The 21,814-nt window shown below is 44.9% G+C and overlaps 1 protein-coding gene across 2 annotated transcripts in view; it reads right to left on the bottom strand.

Annotated features, from left to right (window-relative positions):
• fat2 (FAT atypical cadherin 2) overlaps positions 1-21,814 on the bottom strand; it is a 101,466-nt gene that overhangs the window by 22,214 nt on the left and 57,438 nt on the right. For both annotated transcript variants that reach the window (XM_080901632.1, XM_080901631.1), the window contains 8 exons: positions 18,632-19,021; positions 11,219-11,430; positions 10,099-10,236; positions 9,874-10,017; positions 6,309-6,506; positions 4,959-5,559; positions 4,673-4,873; positions 3,012-3,169 (listed from right to left, as the gene is read on the bottom strand). In XM_080901632.1, coding sequence (XP_080757758.1) covers positions 3,012-3,169; positions 4,673-4,873; positions 4,959-5,559; positions 6,309-6,506; positions 9,874-10,017; positions 10,099-10,236; positions 11,219-11,430; positions 18,632-19,021 — 2,042 coding nt within the window. The remainder of the gene's footprint in view (positions 1-3,011; positions 3,170-4,672; positions 4,874-4,958; positions 5,560-6,308; positions 6,507-9,873; positions 10,018-10,098; positions 10,237-11,218; positions 11,431-18,631; positions 19,022-21,814) is intronic.

Genomic DNA, 21,814 nt, shown 5'->3' with positions numbered 1-21,814 from the left:
TCGCATCTGAGGAGGAGTGAAATTCTTACAGAGCTTGATCCCCGGCATTGGAGTTGCCGAGGTGCGGGATCATGTGGAAATCAACCGATATGCTCTGCTACGACACATCAACTTGACTAAGACCCTGGGAACCGCCTTAGCAGGAGAACAGAAGGCCATCAGAACGATGGTGCTGCAGAACAGACTGACTCTAGACCTGCTAACAGCATCACAAGGAGGAGTTTGTAAGCGGAGACATTTATGAAGCTTTGCAGAATTTGACCATTCTGCAGAAATATGTCACTGACCACACATCTGGAGCAGCTACACCGCCATGTCTAAGAGTAATGATTTCAAAGATGATAACAACTACAATGACTGCTTATGTTGCCATGCCTCAAGAAGAACAGCATCCTGTTGCAATTCTGTTAGAGGAGAACTTGTAATAACTGCTAATGAATGACGTGGTGATTAAAAATGACTTGTCAAGTGATCACGCACTGATTAAAACATTAGTAGGTTATGCAGGTTTTCATCCTTTTATTTTTTGAAGTTTTCATTTTACATATTAGGTTTTCATCATTTTTAAATACAAAGTTTTCATTTTAGTTTTCATCCTTTTATTTTTTGTAGTTTTCGTTTTAAAATATAAGGTTTTTATCCTTTATTTTTTGTAGTTTTAGTTTTATTATTTTTTCTTGTTTATTCCACTTGTTATTTCATTTACTATGTTTTTCTTTTTATTATTTTCTTTTGTTTTATTCTTTAGACCAAATGACTTCCATTTCTGCTATGCTGACATTTTGAAAATTAAAAAATTGCTTAAGATACTTAATAAATAACCTTCACAGACAATTGTTGTATACATTTAAAATAAGTTAAAACAGGAGGGAATGTTACAGGAAAAATGATTCTATGTTTCTTTACCTTCTTTTAAATGTACAAAGATGCCTTTTGTCTGCCCTCTGCCTATGGTTAGATTAGTTTAGAATTATCTTTTTAGACTTGTTTCTGGGACATATTGTTTTAGATTGTTTTATCTTCCCTAGCTCTCTGCTGACGAGACTAGCACCATATATGGAGTTGTTTTATTTTATCTGTTTATTATTTGTTATCCTGTTCTCACTGTCTCTGTGCTCTGTGCCTATAAAAATTACCAAGCCACTGTGCATGGTGTGAGTTGTTCTTAGCAGCTCACCCGTGTACACGTTTGATAAAGAAAGTAACTTTGTCTCATTGTGTCTTTATTTCTCCTGGGTTTTTTACAGAGTTTTCCCCCAACAGTAGAGTTACCCAAGGTGAGTGTTGTTGTGATCTGGATGTGAACTGATTCCTGCTCCACACTCACACATCGAGATGAAATACAGTTCCTACACAGACGTGCACGATAAGCAGCGTGCTCGCATTTTCCTCTTTTACAAAGTCAAGCAGGTAAGAAGACGTGTGTGTCTCTATTGCTGCTCTCCTGAGACACAAAGAAAGAAAACTGCAGCATTTGGCGGAACAAGGATTTCTGATTCCTTCATTCACAGAAAGTTTCCCCTGAGCTGGGCATCTCAGCTGGCAAATGTTTAGTAACGTTGTTTGACACTAATTTAGCAGCAGAGCCGCTGAGTTGATTTAAGGCGGGTCTCTGTGGGGACCGTCGAGTGAGGCTTTTCATCCCAAAATGTTTCTGTCATGGTCCGACAGCCCTCGCCTGGATGCCTGCCCATGTGTTATTGTGTGCATGTCGCTCCCTTCCCCTCTCTCCCACTCTCTCTCTCTCTCTCGTAACGGGATTGTTTACCTCCGAGCTGTGACGGCATTCCTGCGCAGAGACTGGCCGCACCTGTTGTTGATCGGAGCCGACCAGCTGTAGCCAATTATCCGCCATCTCCCGGGCTGCCTACTTAACAGGGCGATCGAGCTTCGGTCAGCGCTGGATCATTGTGTGAAGAACAGTAGAGCAGCGCGGATGGTTTTTGTGGCAGTTTACGTTGATCTGAGGATTGTTTAGTTACTCCGTGTGTGTTTGTGTGTTTGCCACCAGGAGGGAAACGGAGAGAGAGATCACGGGAGCTGGACCGCCACTCGGGATTACTGTTTGGAAGGAGTCACTACGTGTGTTTTCACTTATATACTGTTACACCTTTACCGCACTGTAAATACATCCACTGTCTTCTCCCAAAGGAGTCCTGCATACGAGTCCTCTTTTCTACACCTACCCTGAAAGTTTCCAGCTATGATTCACAGATATGACCTGGTGCTTCACTTCATCCCCACTCACATCATCGTAAATACCGATATTTGATTTGCTCCTGTTTGCCGGCCGCCGTGTGTGTGTGTGAAGTATCTGATACCCGCCGAGCTGCTGGTCTGTGTTCTTCTCACTGTGGTGAATCTGGGTCAGTCCGCCTGTTTTTAGACGACGTTGCCTTCTTCGGTGTGAAATTCCAGCGATGTCCCGGACCTCTGTGAGCTGACGAGGCAGGCCAGCGTGAGAGTGGAGTTTGTTGTAGAGATGTTCAGCTTTCTTTAGTCACTGCTTTGAAATAAAACTCCTCACCATCATGCTGGTTCTCCCGACAAATCGAGAGCATATCGGGTATTCCTTTCTTGTATCTCTGCGTGACAGGTACTTTCATGTGCTCATGTCCTAAATGCCTGATTGAATTTCAGAAGCGGTTCTGAATCGCAGACCTGCATGAAGCTTCTACGCTGGCTGAGGAGGCGCATGACGCAGGTCCCGGTTTAATCTGGTCATGTGACCCCTCTAATCCGCAGCAATGACTTTAGTGTATTTAACGAAGCCACTCAAGCCTTTCTGTGAGCTTCTCTCAGAGTCGGAATAAACTGGAACGAAGTGCATTCTGGGTAACCTCTCACACAAACCCCTACACTGCAACAGTGTTCAACAGGATCAGGCAGACATAGTTCATTGCACACTTCTGAAACAGTGAGAGCTCTGATGTGTTCTCAGGAAGACTACATCAGTTGTAAAACCAAAGATGTCCGGCTCTCTGATGACAGCACCGCAGATGCATCCATACCTGTAAAGCTCCCCAGCTGGTGCTGCTGTTGGTGGACACAATGACGCCCTGCTTCTCGATCGTCTTGAACCTCAGTGACAGTTTGAAGTCCTGGTTGTCCTCGTCCTTACGGTGAAGGTACCTCAGGTAGGACCTACTGTCGAACCTCAGCGCCGACTCTGAGACACAAACAGAGGAAACACAAGCAGAGGTCACACACAGAAGAATGAGCTGGCCAGGCGTTTGCCTGGTTTATCCTCTCCTGAGTAAATGTGCTAATCATCTGATTTTTATTTTTGGATGACTTCTACGTATTCTGTCTTTCGGACTTTAACCGCGTCAACCATGAGGGTGCCACCGCGGCGAGCTTCTGAGATCAGGAATCTTATGTTTGTCTCACTAAATACCTGCAGAGCAGTTCTCACCAAATCAGCTAGGCATCCACTTATCTTTAATAATCCTAATCTGTGTTAAAAGGCGCGGCTCTTTTTAATGTTTTTACACCTTCAGATGAAACGAGGTGGTAACCTGTAATGTGTGATCTCTGATCTGAGAGAAAATTTATTTGATGTTGTTACTGGAAAAGGAAAAAAACGGAGCAAAGAGTCAGGCACAGACAGCAACCACGAGTCCAGTCTGGCAACCCAGAGCAAATAAGAGCCATGAGCAAATTTCTCTTCTGCTTTTGTTTTTTAGTTGGTCTAAGATTAAACTTTGATGATGCCTGTGGGGAGGTTTACTAACAACACCAAAGTCGATCAGAGCCCAGGAACTCTGATTTTTACCTTTTTTCTAAACTGAACTTGTGAATTTTGAGCTGCAGAAGAAACACGTGGCAGCAGTTTCATTTGGACCTGCAGTGTGGCACATCTGGCACAAAACTCAGCCTTTACTGGTTTTAAGAGCAGAGGGTTAAAAAGTAAAGTAGAGTCAGACATGTTGGTGACAAGAAGAGCCAGAGGAAAACCCCCTGCAGCTATAATCCATACAGGAATGCCTGCACAAATCCCAATGTGGCCCGCTGAGGGAATACTGACAGCCATTCATGAAATCCGGGGATTTACTCCCTCAGTTCAGCTTGTGTAACCGCAGGGAGGTTAACCTGAACGACATGATGCACCAGAACAGGCTGACACTGGTGAGAATATTTACCCTCCTCATCCTCAGATCTCAGGAAGAAAAGGACGAAATTCCGGCTGCACACACTGAAGCATGAAAAGATCATTTTCTCTGCAGCTCTTTGAATATGGAGTGACGTCAGGGGTTAGGAGGTCAGTGTACTCGTCATCATAACACAGCATGTAAGCATGCAGTATATATCGTTTTCCAGGTAGAGACCCTACAACGATGTTCACTTTAAAGTCACCAGCCTCCACGAACAGAAAGCTCGCTTAGAAGCCTAGTCCTACACGTGTGACAGAGGACTCGATAAAGAGCTGAACCGGCCTCATGTCAGGTTCGCTCAGGTACACCACAGCTGAATAACCCAGGAGGACGCTGTGCCCTCTGTGGGTGTTCAGTCACATGACTCTACTGCAGCACACTTATCCTGCAAACCTGCAGGCCCGAACTTTACGATTCAAACATGCTGCTCTTCAGAAGATGTCAGAAACAGCTGCTGCACCCTGTCAGCTCACTCATACGTACATATGCTCTGAGTACAGACAGACAGGTGGACGTACGGTTGCAGGGGCAGGCGCTCTCCCAGGTGTGCTGCGGGGTGATGTAAGTAGCTCTGGCGGTGGTGAAATGGCCCAGCCTCTCTCCCGACAGCCGCACGGAGTTCCTGCAGCCTCGCGGTGGGCATCCGCTGCCCAGACAGCCGTTGTGACTCACTCTGAGGATGCTGAGGCCTAGAGAGTCCTCGATGTCCGATATAATTCCTGTACCAAAGAGTCCAACATGTCAGATGGCACACATACTGAACACTGACCTCACTGACCACGTGTGATCATGCAGCACTTTCACCTGCGAGCCTGCTGGTGGGCAGGGGCCGAACGGGGCCGCCCTGAGGCCTCCAGATGAGCAGGGCCTCCAGGGCCCGGGGGTCAGGCCGCTGCTGTAGGCTGGCCAGGTGGAGCTCCTGCCGGGGGAGATCCAGCTCTTGTCCCAGGCTGCGCTGGAGGCCTCTCCAGTGATCGCCCAGGAACTCCTCCGGCGACATCCCGACCAGCTGCAGAGTCAGTCCAGAGTCCAACGCTTGCTGAGTGGCCACCCACACGTGAACTTTGACCCCGGTCCAGACGGTGAACTTCCCGTCGCTCACGCTGATATTGAGCGCGTACGAGCCCTCCTCCAGGTGTTCGTCTGCCCAGATTTTGCCGTCAGCCTGGTCTACGGAGAAGCTCCTGCCGTCGGGACTCTGCGAGACCAGGCTGTAGGTCAGGACGTCCTGCACATCCTGGTCTGAGGCGTGGAGCCTGCCGACAACCCGGTTTGCAAACAGCCCTCCGGAGGTGGTGATGGAGACCTCAAGCGGCACCACAGACGGAGGATACTTGCTCTCCTCGGTGACATTGATGTTGACCACGCAGATGGAGGACAGGGGAGGGTGGCCGCTGTCTGTCACCTGGGCAAAGGTGGAGCACAAAAAATTAAATGATTTGATTTGTTCTTATGAAATATCATTGAAATGTAAAAGCTGGGACAGGTAACATGTCTGTTTCTCCTTATGCATTTACAGGTGTGCAGGTGTGTGTCTCCCTCCTCTCTAATGCTTTCTAATAAACTTTTTTCTCACTTGCAATCAAAGCAAAAACATTTGTATTTCACATTTCATATTAATCCTTTTGTTTCTTTGTTGTGATCAACCAAACACTGTCCAACCACTGTGATTTATTTTTTTCTCCCTCTGACAGCAGAGAACAAAATGAAAAATGAAGCATTTTGGACTAAAGTATCATCTCTCAGCATCCCAAAATATATTTGTTCCAGCCAACAAAATCCATACAGTGCAGGACACGAATATGCACCATCAGCTGCAACCTGAAACAGCCTGAACCCTCAGAATAACCCCTTCTGTAAACGGATTATAGTGAAGAGTTGAAGCAGGGTCATTCTTCTGACTTTCATTTTTCCAGCTTAAATAATTCCTGTATTCAAACTCAGTCATCATTACTGGGTGTGCAGGGTCAGTCTTGACAGTTCAGAACCACAGAAAACCATAAAGACGACTTTGTTCTAACTTTTCTTCACCTCTCTGGACAGCACAGTGGCTGAGGCCGGGAGCGACGCTCAGCACTTCCAAAGCTGAGACAAACTTTCTAAGATGTCTTTCCTGCAGTGAGAGTTTGTGAGAGAAAGACAAGAGCTTCTCACCTGTATCTTGAGCTGATGGTGAGCTTTCACCTTCTTCCTGAGCGGAGCAGAGAGCGACAGCAGGCCGCCCTGGTCCACATGGAAACGGCGGTCCTCGTTCCCGCTGACAATGTGGAAGGAGAAAGGCGGGCCGTTCCTTGGGGTGTCTTTGTCCGTCACCACCAGCTGGAGGATGCTGCTGCCAACCGCCTCGCCCTCCTGCGGGACACATTTTTATTCAGTTTTGTGCTTCTAAGGATGTTCTCGTTATCCCAGCACCACAGAGCTCCAACATCGACCTCAGAGCTCCCATTAACCAGAGATTTTGTATGTTCTACCTCATGTTAAATCATTCACATGCAACACTGCCTGTATAGTTGCTCTGCCTATTTCATGACATCAAGCATGTGATGGGAGATACACTGCAACGTCATCCAGCTCATTCTGCAGGATTTAATCTGACAGTTAGAAATGTTCTGTCTGCAGGAACATGTGAAGCATTGATTATACTCAAACACACTCGGCTCACATCCATTTCACTCACACTGGCCTGTTTAGGCTCAGTGACTGGTGGGCAGTGTTGGTCAAGTTACTTGAAAAAAGTAATCAGTAACTAATTACAGATTACTCCCCCAAAAAAGTAATCCCGTTACTTTACTGATTACTTATTTTCAAAAGTAATTAATTACTTAGTTACTTAGTTACTTTTTAAAAACACGATTTGCAACCTGAATAGGTGATAAAGCGATAGATCTTTCAGCCCAATTCTACTTTTTCTGCATAATTCATCATACAAAATGTAATCAAATGGAAAAGTCTCTTTTTAAAACTTGTTTTATTAGTTTTAACTTTATGCATCAAGCAAAAATTAAATTATCTGCAACATTCTCTGACTAGAAGAAATTTGTTTAATATTTAAACCTATTTTCTGCACATTCCAAAAATTCTAAAATATTTTTTTGTGTGTGTTTACACTCACTCTTTCACATAGATGCAAGTAAAACACAGCAGAAAATAAATAAAGTCAAAGACTAGCGGTCCTGTTGCTCTATTTTCACCTGTAAAGCAGTAGTAGGGTAGGCGGAGGTGTGCTCTGGTGCAGGTGTGCGGCAGCGGTCAGTGGAAGAATCCGCGAGTTTCTCTGTGAGTTTCCCATTACGTCGTTGCGCACTCGGTGCTTGCTTGGAAGTTTAGGGGTTTTTTTCGCTGTAAAAAGAAGTTTTCTTCCCACGCACAACGGACGCTAATGTTTTTGTCACTTTTTATGGAATCAAACTCAAAGTAAGGTCAGTGCTTCCACACTTTAAACGCTGCACGCTCATACTCTCTCCCGCATTCATACATGTATATATCATGTATATATCTTTCTATCCTTCTATCTACTTAGCACTTTTAATTCTTATTCTCATTTTTATTTTCATGTCTATTTAAGCTTAATTTATAACAGTATTTATAACAGTATGTTTGCACTGAAGCAATTTCCTAATGTTGTAAACCCGCTCAACATTTGGCAATAAAACCCTTTCTGATTCTGGTTCTGATTCGATATATGATCCATTGTTGATCTGCACACAGCTGTTGTCACGAACGTCGCACTCGCTTACGTCACTGTCATGAGATGTTCTCGCAAAAAAGAAATCACGGTTTTAGTAACGCAGTAACGCAGCGTTCCTACGGGAAAGTAACGGTAATCTAATTACCGTTTTTGCAATAGTAATCCCTTACTTTACTCGTTACCTGAAAAAAGTAATCAGATTACACGTTACAAGTAACGCGTTACTGCCCATCTCTGCTGGTGGGTGAATGGATGGATAGATGGATGGATAAATGAATGATTGAATGAATTGGTGGATTGATAGCGTGGTGGGTGGATGGATGGATGTCAAATATCTTATGTGTGCTGGACAGAGCCACACTGATCACACTCTTCCTGTTTAGCACTCCAGCCGTGTTTACTGGTCATTTAAAGAACAGCTGGCATGTCTGTACAGCTCAGAGACACTTCGGCATCGTTTCATGGAAGCTGTTTGTAGAGTGACTCCCTCCTGTTTCCACTGACTGTGCCAGAAAATAATGAAGACCTTCAGCTGTTTGCTGTGATGGATTACCTACTATCTCAACTAATTTAAGAGGCTTTGCATGCTGATTTTCATATTGTAGGGAATTAATAGAAACCAGAGCTTCCTGGAAAAATAGGTTATCAATCTAAAAACATGCGGCGTGCTTTGGGAGAGGATGCATCAGAGTTAATGGACTAAAATGTGCAACACCTCCGAGAGAGGACCTTTAAACTTCCAACTACAGCACGCCTCACAGGACGCAGGAGAGACGAAGCTCAGCTTCATGATAGCGAGACCAATGTGCAGGTGGAACGTGCAATTATCTTAAAGCTGCATTCTTTCTGAGTTTCTTCATCAGGCAGAGCTGGCTGCGGAGCTGTCGGCAGATGGGACGATAACCCAGAGTCCGGATTTGTCCTCACACTGGCAGTTTGGCAGTGTTTCGGTCCTGAATCAGTGACTCGATGGAAGTTTGCGAGCTGGCGGGGGAAAAAGTAACTGTCAGTGAGGCGCTGCGATGGGACTGCCAGCAGCGTGAATTCATGTCCACGCACGCAGGCATGTGGGCATCCACATCCCAATGAAGCATCCAAAAATACACACTGGAGCGAAAGCTTTGACTTTGCAACGTAATTAGGAGTTTCAGGTGAGAGCGAAACGCTGACGTCTTTCTGCCGCTTTGATCCCTGAAAGCTCAGAAACCGCTCTGATGACGGAGCAGCATATATCCACCTGTCACAGAGAGTACTGACAGGTGGATAAACGGTCACCTGTAGTGAGCTCTCTTTAATTACCTGCAGCCATCAGGTCATCTGTCTCCATTATCACCTTGTTAGGCCGAGCAGCTGCTTTACGGGGACGCCTTAACCGCTTGTCTCTGTCTGTGTTTATCCACAGGTGTCAAAAGTCACACAGGACTGTAACTGTGGCGCCCTCCCTGAGGACAGCCGAGCTTATTAATGACAGGTGATTCATTCTGGCCGGTTCTGGGTACACACACGTATTTCTTTCCCTCGACATAACTCTCTTTTTCCTGACGCAGGCGTGTGGTGCAGTCATGATTGTGTCTTTTTAAAGCTGCAGAGCCACATTACATATCTGCAGGGTGACAGAGTGATTATAAACCTGGGCATGAGGCGGGGGAATATATGGACCACTGAGCTTGGATCAAAAAACAACAAATGTACAAAAAAAATGGGGATGTTTTTCTTAGAAAGTTACACATAAGGGATAAAACAGCGGAGAACTTCTCCGAGATTAAAATCACTACTTAAGAAGCAAACCTTTGACCTGAGAATATAAAGTCTGAATATTTACAGAACATGGTGAGACTCTCTCATTACCCCTCAAATGTGGTGTATTGGGCTCATTGCAGCTCATTTTAAAGCTTGTTTTCTAGGTCAACTCGAACAGCAGCAGGAACACGAGTTGGAATCTGGGGAATATCTGTCAGCATAATAATAACATTAATATTTTAAATGAATAAAGGCTTCCAGCCTGGGTGGGTGACGCTCGGGTCGTTGTACCTGCAGCAGCAGACTGTGGTTGACCTGAGAGAAGACGGGCGGGTTGTCGTTGACGTCGTTGACGGTGACGGCGACGAGGACGGCCGAGGACAGAGGTGGGCTGCCTTCGTCTGCTGCCTGCACCGTTAGGGAGTAGTGAGGGATCTGCAGATGAGGAGAGAGTTTTCACGTGACCTGCTGCTTCTTTAGTGCGACGCAGCTCACATTGCTCCTGAGCACGCTCACCTCCTCTCTGTCCAGCGCAGTGCGGACAGTGATGTCACCGCTGCGAGCGTCGACGGAGAACTGTTGCAGAAGGTCGCCGCTCACAATCGAGTAGCGCAGCAGGTTATTGACTGGGCCATCCTCATCTGTGGCAGTTACCTGGACATGGAGAAAAAGCAAGGATGAAAATCGGGAGAGGAATAACTGCGCCTACCTCTTTGGAGGTCAGGGGTCACACAAAACATCCCCACGACACACCGACAAATTGAGTTGCGAGTGGGTCAAAGGTCACGGAGAGCTGAGCTCTGTGCGAAGGTCTGAATGTGGCTCCTTGGCTGGAGGACTCTTCACATCCAGCCTCTCAAGCTTTCAGCAGCTGCGTCCGCACAGCGTGCATCTTCCTCACAACAGCGCACTCGTTCTCACCTTCATTTAAATGAGGATTAGATTGGACTTGGATTTTTGCCTCTTCAGCTTCAGTATCATTATCATACTTTTGTTCTCTCTAACATAATAACTTCAATGAGTCATCCAGTTAATCTGGGTTGGTTCGACTGTAACATTATTATTAAAAGTCAAAACTTGATAATAGATTAAAAAAAGACTGAAAATGAATAATGCCGTGTTTTGAAGTTGTCCCGCCCGACTTCTCCTCCTCTGTGACTGCAACTAACGAATCCTTTCATTCCGCTACCAGAACCTCTGTCTCGTTATTTAAAGGTGAGCCTGACGACGTGGGAACAAATGACAAGAAAAACGAGGAGGAGAGAATCACGCAGCCCAGCTGTGACCGTCGGGAGGCGGTGAGCTGTGTTATCTCTGCTGCTGGCCTGAAAGGATGACGCTGACGTGCTGCTGAACAACTGCATGTGTGTGCGTGCTCCTCCCGTGCTGTTATTAATGTGTGTGAATGATGTTTTTCATCACTTGTTTTCTTTACATTAGCACGTGTTATGAGATCATCAGCTTGCATGAGCACTAAATACATGCAGATTGCCCCTCAGCTGTGAAGCTGTCAGTGCATCTCTGTGTACGACCTGGGGAACATTGTTAATTAAAAGCTTGAGCATGTGCTACATAAACCCAGCATGCGGACTCCATACAGAACAACGACCGACCTCGTGTGAGTCACACCTCTCACCTTCATCACTAGGCGCCCAGGTGATAGATCCTCCAACACCTCGGCACTGTAGTCACTGCGCCCAAACACCGGCGGGTTGTCGTTCACGTCTGTCACGTTAATGATGACCGTGGCGATGTCACTGAGTGGCGACTTCCCACGGCTCCCCTCCACAGACAGGTAGTACTCCCGGGAAACCTCAAAATCCAGCGGGGCCACGAGGGTCACGAGGCCTGCATGAAGGGAAACGGCTGGTTTGATCACGTGCTCCGACACTGGTGCTAAATTTGCTCAAAATTCCATCCTCGCCTCGAGAAGCAGGAGACACGGGACAGGAGAGAAGAGTTGAGCTCAGTAAATCAGAGTGCCCTCGCTTCCTTCCTCTTTCCCTGCAGTACAAACTTCCCTCCTTCTGTGTATGGTATCATGTGACACGCCTCTGTGCATTCTCACCTGGACAGTAAGTCCACTGCACAGCTTTTATCACCACTCAGCAGCTCTGCAGCCAATGTGTTAAAGCAATAAGCTGAATGCCTTGCTTAAGAGCGCTGATCGTAGCTGATAGTGGAGAAGTGAACACCTCGTACATTAGATCAAACACTGCTCATATTTCTGAGGGTTTGCGGAGGCACGCACACTGTGCAGTTACAAACACATTACAGGGAAACGCTCACAAGTGGGTACAAGACCGAAACCGGCACATGAATTCTTTCATAATTACTGTTTTGATGAAGCCCTTCGACCAATCAGAAACTGGGGATGATAGGCCTTTTTAATGGCGCTGCCAAAAGGCAGATAAAGTAAACTGGACTCAACCTTTTTACATCTCTTTCAATTTTAATTAAGTGGTGCAGGTAACTGGGTCACATCACCTGGATGGAGCCCTCACTCTCCTCACTGTTGATCTGTTGTATCTGGTGGCTCAGAGCAGGCGGCCTGCTAATCAGAAGGTTGCTTTGTGAGCTCGACTTCCCACGATTCAGTGTGCACCATGAGCCACAAGCGGCCCCACAAAGTCTGTATGTATTTAGTCCCTGTGTGACCAACCGACTCCAGGAGTTTGGACACATTTTTAACGCTCCTCACACCCACTCTGCTCCTACACCACATCCTTTATCTCGGACCTCACTTCCTGTTTTATTTTGAAAGCTGTTCCTTGTGCTTTGCGTCTGTTTTTGTTTCCCCCGTGTCGTGTTCGGTGTCTCATTCTGCCCAGCTGCTTACACTTCCCTGATAACCTTTTTAGTGTTTCTCAGCCTCACTGTGGGTTTCTTATAATTCCAGTTAGTCTCCCAGTGGGTCATAGTTTTGCCCTCTTTGGACTCAACCCTAAATGAAGAGCTCATTTTCAGTTCAACCCTCCATCCACACTGACCCTCCACGGGACCAAAGCTGCACCTCTCAGGGGCCGGCACTGGTCCCCGGGACAAATGTTTGACACCCGTGATTTAAAAGCTTAAACTGATGACTTTAATAAAATAAACCAAGCTTCTTTGTGAAAAATGAAATCTTTACAATTATGAATTTTATTCACAGCAAAAAGCAGAAAAACCATGAAGAATGTGAGAGCGTGACAGCAGCTCCTGACGGGTTGATTCACATCTGCGCTAATGTGCGCTGGTGTGTGTGGGCTCAAAGAAAATAATCAGAGAGCCAAGACATCAAGTCCAGGCTAGCTTGCTTTTGACGAGTCCTGTCATTCACGACTCGTTTCACTGGAAGCTGCCACGGTGCGTCTCCCTCTTCATTAACATCTCTGATCTCACCCACATGATTTGGTGACACAAATGACCTCTGGGCGTAATGGCGCATTACCGGCAAATGTCAAAGGAGGGATTTTGGAGCGTTTTCAGCTCACACATTCCTCAAGTTCGCAGCCTGTGAAAGATCAGTAACGTTCAGTGAAGTAACAGAAACACATTTTACAAACTTGGCAGGAAGTCCGCGATTTCACTTTTTACTCTGCAGATTTACTATTTTTTTCCTCCCTTTGTGTCACCGCTGCAATTCTGTGCCATTAACTAACTTTCAGTGCATGGTAATGTTTCCCAACAACTACTAAAAAAGACATAAAGTCTAAGAGGAAATGTGCGGAACACTAACAGAGCAGCCCGCCTCGAAGCTTGGTTTCAGATCTCCACCCACATTACTGAGCACAGCCCTGAAAGACAAACGCTGCTAAACATTAAAGCCTCTGGAAAATTCTTGGATCATCCGGAATCAGGTTAAAGGCAGCTCGGATCATCGGGGTTTTCTACAGCAGCTTTTCTCGCACTGTTGGAAGCAGCAAGCTCAGCTTCAAGCTCAGTAGAGTCTTCATTCTGGTCCCAACAACCCCCCAACAACTCGGCCACGAAGCATCAAAAGATGCTGATCACGAGTGTCTCCATGGAGGGCAGAGTCAACTCATATATTTATCAGAAGGTGGAGGAGGCCCTAGAAATCCTAAAAGTCAGGCAAACAAGACAAAAGTACAAGAAAATAAAGAAAATAAAGACCAATAGATCCATTCATCCATTTTCTTTCACTTATCATCTGGGCCCTGAGCAGCAAAGCCCTCCCTCTCCCCCATCACCTCCCCATACTGCCAGGGAAGCCTGAGTGCTCTAAACACTCTTTAGATTAGGATTACATCACAGAGAGGAAGCTGTTAGACTGTCTGTTTATAATGGTCAGCCAATCAGAACAAAGCCAGCTTCAAGGGCTTAAACAGCTTGTTTCAGACAGAGGATGAACTGAGGTCCAGTGCGAGAAAAAGAAGGATTATTTTGAACTGTGACTCATGTGAAGCTGCTGTAATCCAGCCCAAGAATCAAACTGTGATGCTATAAATTGTTCATCTCAAATCCTATAACTGAAACGATGATGCATGGAAGACTTTTGTTTCCAGCTTGACGTTGTGTTTTTGCCTGAGCAGAAGCGTGAAGTGACACGTCACTGAGGTTTTCCTCATTTGTGTGATGGCGCTGTCTTTTGGTTCTGGAGCTTACACAGCTCGCAGAGATTTGTGCGCTCTGGCTCACAGTACAGAGCTGCAGTAAGAGAGAAAAAGTGCTGTGTGTCCGGTGTGTGACAAACAGCATTTGATCCAGGGGCGATTCTAGGATCAGAGCTTTGGGGTGCTGAGCACCCAGAGAGCTGCCCATCCAGGCAAGGTAAACTTTCCTTGTCACGATGAGACTTCTTCCCTGTCTCTGTCAGTCCCTGTATCCTTAAATGTCTCCCGTTGTCCCGAGTTCCCTCTGACTGTCCCCTTGGTGCATTTAAACCCCTGGTCCTCCCTGTCCTCGTCCTCTGTTGTCTTCATCTCCATTATCAGTCATCACAATTTTACCATCTCTGTGCAAGTCTGCAAATTTCTTTATTAAATCATAAGATTCTTAAATTCATCAAGTCTCTCTGTGCCTGGGTCCTCGTCACAAAACATGACATCACTGTTTTGTACATTTTAACACAATTTAATCCCCACATTTGTGAAAGAAAAGCAAAACACTTTTTTGAAAAGTCTGTAACAAAACCATCAAATCTGATCAAGGTTATTTAAATGCTGAAAAAGAAGAATGGATTGGAATTTTTAAAAAATACATATACTAATAATGGATTGCATTCATATAGCAGGGCCCTCAAAGTGCTTTACAATTCCACTATTCATTCACTCACTGGTGGAGGTAGCTACAGTTGGTGACAGAAGCGAGGCTGCCATATCGCGCCATCGGCCCCTCTGGCCTCACCAGTAGGCGGCAGGTGAAGTGTCTTGCCCAAGGACACAACGACCGAGACCGTCCGAGCCAGGGCTCGAACCGACAACCTGTCGGTTACAAGACGAACTGCCAACTCTTTGAGCCACGATCGCAGTTTCCTAACCTTAATTACTGCGGGAGAATAATGAATGATGCTCACTGTGAGTAAAAAGTAAGCTGAGTGCATTTGTTTGGACAGAGATTCACTTTTAGTGTATTATAATACAATAGAGATACATAAAAATACACTCCAAAAATAGAAGAGTCCTTGAAATGTACAAAATATTATTAAAAAATGTAAAAAAACTGAGACACCTTAGCCTCTGGTACAATGTATACAATGTATGAAAAGATCTTTACTGCAGATACTAATATGGCTCTGCAGATTTTTTCTTGTCTTTTATCCTCTGCCGCCTCAGCTTGAGGTTGGCAAATCTGTCTATCACATTTTGGTGTTCAAGTCTCTCAAGCATCTCTTTCTCAACTGACATCACAGCCAGGTGCTGGAGTCTGCTTTGACCCATGGTCCTTCTCAGCCAGGTATGGAGCTGACTCAAGACACTAAAAGACCTCTCACAGCTCCAGCTGCTAACTGGGTTTGTTAGGGCAACCTGAATAACAGTTTTCAGTTCGGGGAAGATCTGATTATCCAGAAGATTGTACAATGTTAACATATCTGGAATGGCACCAGCCTCACTCTTGAGCTTCAAAAAGTCTTTGGTAACCGTGACTTCCTCTGACTGAAGCTCAATATGGTAATGCAGTGCCAGGGCTGACAACCCAGTTTGTTTTGCAGACTGTGTATAGCAGCTTTAACATAGGGAGAACACAACTTCCAGATTGTACGAGTAAAATTAGTTTTTCTTTGCCAGTTTAACAGTTTCTGTTGTGCCTGTTAGTACTCCCTGTCTGTTTTCTTACCTGGTTCTTCCTGACCTTGTACTTTCTCCTCATGTTCTCCTCTTTCCTCTCTCCCTCTTTGGACTGACAATCATACACAAATTGATTGTATTCAATTAGATTAAAAAATACTATTAAGATCACTAATAAAAAAAGTCCTATCTCAGTTTACTTTTAACCAAAAGGCAAATAACCAAACCACATGTACATCTAATAAAGGATATAAATATTGAAACACTGATCCAACATTATCCTTTATTGATGGATCATTTGATTTTACACTTTTACCTGAATGTGGCTCCTTTTTTTGAAAAAACTACCTCATATCCATTATGAACCTGGCTGTCTCTCTGTACACAAACAAACACACACACACAACAGGAGTTATAAGGTTAATGGGCATCCAGTCAGTTAGCTAGTTAGTACCTTGGGTTCAATATCGGCACATATGACAAAATAACCAGTTTCTCTCATTACATTTAAAACAGGACGGTGGTAACAACAGTAGGCTGCGGACAATGTTACGTTTTACATTTTAAATAGGCTGCATACATTTAAATAGGAGCAACAGGACGGTCAAATGTTGCTGATTTTACTACAGAGCAGGACGGATTGTAGGGTAGCAAACATAGTCGGAAAACACGTTTTCAACACTGCAGGTTACCTGGTGTAATATTTTTCAGCTAAAAAGAAACATGGCCTGACTCCTACCTAACTATATAAAGAGTAACTGAAGGTTAAATGCAGCTAACATGTCCTGTTTTAAGCCAGACACTTCCACCTCTGCTCCGCTGCGTCTCAGCCACCATCGCTCTGGCAGCAACGGCGCTAGAGCCAGAGCAGGGGAGAGCTGGAACAAACCACTATGGGAGGGGGGAGGGGTTATCTATACTTTTGTTGTTAAAATGTTCCATCTCAATTATGTACTGTATGCTGAAGCACCCCCAAAAATGGGCTAAAAAATGGGCTAAAATCGCCCCTGATTTGATCAGAGGCCGGAGGGAGATTTACTATTTACGACCGCGTACTCCACAATATGCTCGGAGATGTTTATGGATGATGCACAGGATCAATAATTGATTCAATTCTGAATCATTCTGCAGTCATCAGAAAACTCAAATCATAAATTATCCACAAGCCAGTGAGTCACTCATCTCTAATCGTGCTGTGGATGGATGAGTATTGATTGGAAATTAACTTTGAGAAAAACAGGAGAAACTGGAGCTTCTGCTGTTTGTGAATCATCTCAGACAGAAAGCTGAACTCTTCCTGTTGGCGATTCCCGCCGGAGGCGTGCGAGCTTCCGACACACAAACAGCACTCCCTCTTCTGCAGGGGGAAGGATCCATTCATAAAACACACGATTCAGGTCAAACACAACCCGCTCGCCTGGAATTCTTCACTGACATAGCATCGACCAGCTCAAAGTTCACCAAACTAAAAATAACTACGCTGACCAATCATATTCTCACATCCTGTATGCTGGGTAAATATGAAACTAGTGTCAGCCGGCTGTTAAAAAAACAAAACAATCACAGAACTATTTCTGCTGTCCAGAGAGCAGCTGCATGAAGGACCGTCACACACTCATGCAAGCGTGAGTGTGTGCTGCAGGCTGACAGCGCTTCAAACTGAGAATAAGTAAAGACATGTGAGTTAGTGACCTGCGTTGTTGCAGAGGCTGCATCGATCAGTGAAATCGCTAAACTGCTGGAACTGTGGTGCTGCTCGCTGGTCTCTTTGCTCTGGTGTGCAGGCCGAGCCAACAGTTTCACACTTTTCCATTTCAGCTTTAAAGTGTCATACGAACCAAAAATAACCTGCAATCTCAGTGAATCCCATCTAGTTGAGATTCTGATCGTCTTGTCTTGGCTTTTCAAAATAAACAGATGAGTGCACCTCTTCTGGCCTTTAATGATTTATTGGCAACGAGCTGTGAGTCCCACACTGCAGTTCAGTCCGACTGTTAAACCCAGCAGAGGGCGAAGCTCGCGAGCGCTCGCTGCACCACCTGCAGCATTAATAAAGCCTCTCTGCACCAAGGCAACAGTCTTAATCCTTTTTAAAAACATCTGCAGGTAGAAAAACTTAAACCTTGTGATTATTTGTCCAAAATGATTAAACTGTTTAAATTCAGACTGAGCCCAAAGCATTTCCTTTACCTGAATATTAATGCAGAGGAAATATTACCGTTGTCATGAATTTAAATACTCAGCTAATTAGTGAGCCTCTAGTCACCCATAGCAATAAAAGTTGTATATCGTTTTGTTGTAAAGTAACAAAAGTGGAGAAAACTCTGTCACAATAAATTAATCTCAACCAACGGTCCCATTTTCTCTTTGTGCTTTTATTCTGAAATCCTTTTTGTGTCTATATTTACTGTTAGCGAGTGGTCACCTGATATTTGGTTTAGCATCTTTCAGCCCTTTGTTTTGGCTTGTCTGTTTTCAGCTGACTAACCCTCACTCATTATTTCTGCTGCTGTTTTCTTTTCTCCAGCTGAAAGGACCTATATAATAAGAATAATAACAACTATTATTATTGTTGTTGTTGTTGTTGTTGTTGTTGTTATTATTATTTGATATGTGGCTTGTTTCTGGGGGGCCGGGTAAATGCCGCTCAGGTGTAAAGCTCACCTGTACCTGTACGCCTAATAATAATAATAAAAATAATAATGGATTGCATTTATATAGCGCTTTTCGATACCCTCAAAGCGCTTTACAATTCCACTATTCACTATTGCCTAAGCGCAATAATGAAACGCCGAGTGTTTCGTGTAATCAGCTGTTCTGACCTGTTCGTGAGTCCAGCTGGAAGCGGCCGTCCTCGTTCCCAGAGATGATACGGTACACGATGGGATCCGGGGAGCTGCTGTCTCTGGTGAGCGCAGACACGCTCAGCACCTCCGACCCGACCGCCGAGGACTCTGGGAGCTGGGCGGTGTACTCGGAGCTCATGAAGACGGGCTGGTAGTCGTCCAGAGAGACCACATCCACTGTCACCGTGGCAACAGAGTGGAGGTGACGAGGCAGGCCGCGGTCGGTGGCCTTCACCTTTAGCTCGAATGTGGTCGGAGTTTCAGGGTTCAGGGGTCGTTCCAGCCGTAGGATCCCCGAAAACTCGTCCAGAGAGAAGTAGCCGTCATCGCCGGACAGGAGGGAGTACTTCACCTCGGAGTTTATACCTGAGCACAGGAACACGGACAGGTAAGGTGTGTGAGGATGTCTCACCTGCTTCTCTGCATCAGGTCATCACTTTTAATAGCGACCTTATCCTGCTCAGGTTAGAATCATAAAGACTAAAGCAGTGAAATCTCTTATAGAGACAGACTGTATAAGCAGACGGCTTTAATCAATATGTTAATATAAATAAATGTAACTATATAAATAAATATACTCAGGTCATCAAGAAACAAATACGTCTCCATTTTACTGTCAGCCGATCCCAGCTGTGATTGGCTGACAGTAAATGAGGCCCTGAGCCAATGAACAGAAGCTGTTCTCCCCTTGAGTTCAGGTGTTTTGGATCCACTGAAGGTGTTTCAGGAAGTTTGTGAAACCCCGGATGACGGGACTTTGATTTTGCAGAGATGAAAGTCCAACATGTTTGTTTTGAGTTATCCAAAATTGTTTCGAGAGTGTAACTGGAGGCCATCCAGAGTCAGGTTATTACTTTGGTTTGTTGGGTGTGACTGATCCTTTTATCCAAACAGAAAAATATGAATTAGTCAAGAAACTGTTATCTAAGCCACATCTGGATTTCCACATAGCGCCAATTAAAAGAATCAAAAGAAAGAATAATCAGCGCACGCTTTGAACTCTCCGGGCTGTAAACATGAAAAAACACGAAGCATCCAGGAGATCCCACTGTTTCTGCACAGTTACACATTTACAGTGGGAGTGTGTGGGTGAAAAGCCCAGCATGTGTGTTTCTAATGAAAACCACTGATGATAAAAATGACCCTCCCCATGAGGAGGCTCGTTAACCACTAACTCCAGAGCAATAAGTAGAACATTCAGATTCCCGCAGAGCTCGTGAAATAACGCCTCTATTTTTCTCACTCTTTTTATTCGTTGTCTGATCTCCTGCTGAACAGACTAAGCAGCCTAAAGATGTCACTACGGGTAAAGGTCAAACACTTTGTGTTGGTTTTTCAGAGGATTAGCACTTCAACTACGGTTATTTTCTGTCTGCTGCTCGAGCTCTGCTGCACAGTTTCACCGTCACATGTGACTCCACATCTCTGTTTTGATGCCTGCAGTTTTTTCTCTGCGTGCTGAAGTGGTTTTATCCATTTATCTGGCAAATAAAGCATTAAAAAATGGAAACATGAGTGTGAGTCACTGGCATCTGTGAGAAAGTCGTCAGCACTGAGAAAGAGGACATGCCGCTGCACATCTGAAGGCGTGGCCAGCCTGTTGGGGCTGTGTGTGTCCTACCTGTCTGAATCTGTCCACCTTTGTACAAACTAATGTGTGTGTGCAGTCCCACTGTGATCCACCATTTGAATGACACATCGAAAACCACACACACCTGCACAAACCGAGCTCTTTTCTTTAATGTGACTTCACCCATGCAGCACTCAAACTAATTAATAAGGTGTTTACGACTGCACTGGCAATCTGCAGCAAAGTGTGGCCGCTCGCCTCAGTAAGAGAGGGCTGGGGTACATCAGCGATACGTGTGCTGATTACAAAACCCCGGGCTTTACATGAATCACAGGAAGGAGGAGCAGCACAAAGGAAACCACAAAGACAGAAGTGAACACGCAGCTCCACCTCTGCACAAATAATACCAACCAATGTGAAACACTGGCTGCTTCTTACTCTTCTTATCGGGATTTAGAGCAAGCGGCCTACAAGTGTAGCATTAACAGATTTTTGAAATGAATAATATTTAAAAACGGTTTGACAAAAGTAAATCCTCATGAAGAAGACCAAATTTGTGGTATTTGGGGAAAAAAATACAAATAGAAGGTTTAACAAAGAAAGAGTCTTTACTCGTGTTCAAGATAAACTCTGTAACTCTTGGATTTTGTAGAGCTGAAAAAAGCACAGCTGATGTCTGAAGTTCATTCATTTGTTGCCAGAAAGTATTCTGAATATTGTGTGAGATGGACACCAGTGGGCCTACAGTTTAAGGCTGCGATGAATCTAAACAGGGCTCTAGAGTGCGACCAATTTGGTCGCAAATGCGACCAAATTTTTCAGTGGTGCGACTAAAAATAAATATTTGGTCGCACAGGTGCGACCAACTGTTCCGGTAACAAAAAAAAAAATCTCTGTAACTCTCCGTGTGGTCAACAACAGACACACATTATGCCCCTATCGTGGACTAAACCAATCAGAGATAGTCAGGGGCGGGACCTCTCTGATTGGCCGTGGTCCAGTTGAAAGTGCAGGTGGAAGAGAGAGGTGAGTAGCTTGAATAAAGCGATATCAATTCATTAACGGATTCCACACAAAGACCTAAACACGGAGCGGACCCAACACATCAGAATCAGCTTCGTCTTTCTCGGCTTTCTCACCCGACGGCCTGAACACGGACACGCTGTCGGAGCTTAGCGATTCTTCGGGTCCGCGCTGTGTTTACGTCTTTTTGCGCTGATTCTGAGCTGCAGGTTTTGCCTCTCTCCAACCAAAATTCACCGAGCCTGCAGCAAAAGAAGCAGCAAACTGCGCTTCACATTTGATCAATGTCGTCATGAATTCCCTCTGACTTTTGCTGTTTTGCTTCCACCATGATAAAAATCACACTTCCTGCACAGCTCTCTCTCTCTCTGTACTTCAGGAACAGTTTCCCGTCTCAAATCTGTTTTCTGCATTATTCATTCGCTTATTACCCACCAGTCTAGCGTTGTTTACAGCGCTTTTTCTTTTTTCACTTAAATGACCTCGGACAAGAAAGCCTAATTTTTGCTGTTCAATACTGAAGAAATTTAAATTTCTTAAAATTATGCAAAATTGCAGAATATTTT

Source organism: Rhamphochromis sp. 'chilingali' (genome assembly GCF_963969265.1).
Source record: "Rhamphochromis sp. 'chilingali' genome assembly, chromosome: 13".
Taxonomy (NCBI): domain Eukaryota; kingdom Metazoa; phylum Chordata; class Actinopteri; order Cichliformes; family Cichlidae; genus Rhamphochromis; species Rhamphochromis sp. 'chilingali'.
Note: the sequence above shows the minus strand (reverse complement) of the source record. Positions and strands in the feature narration are given on the sequence as shown.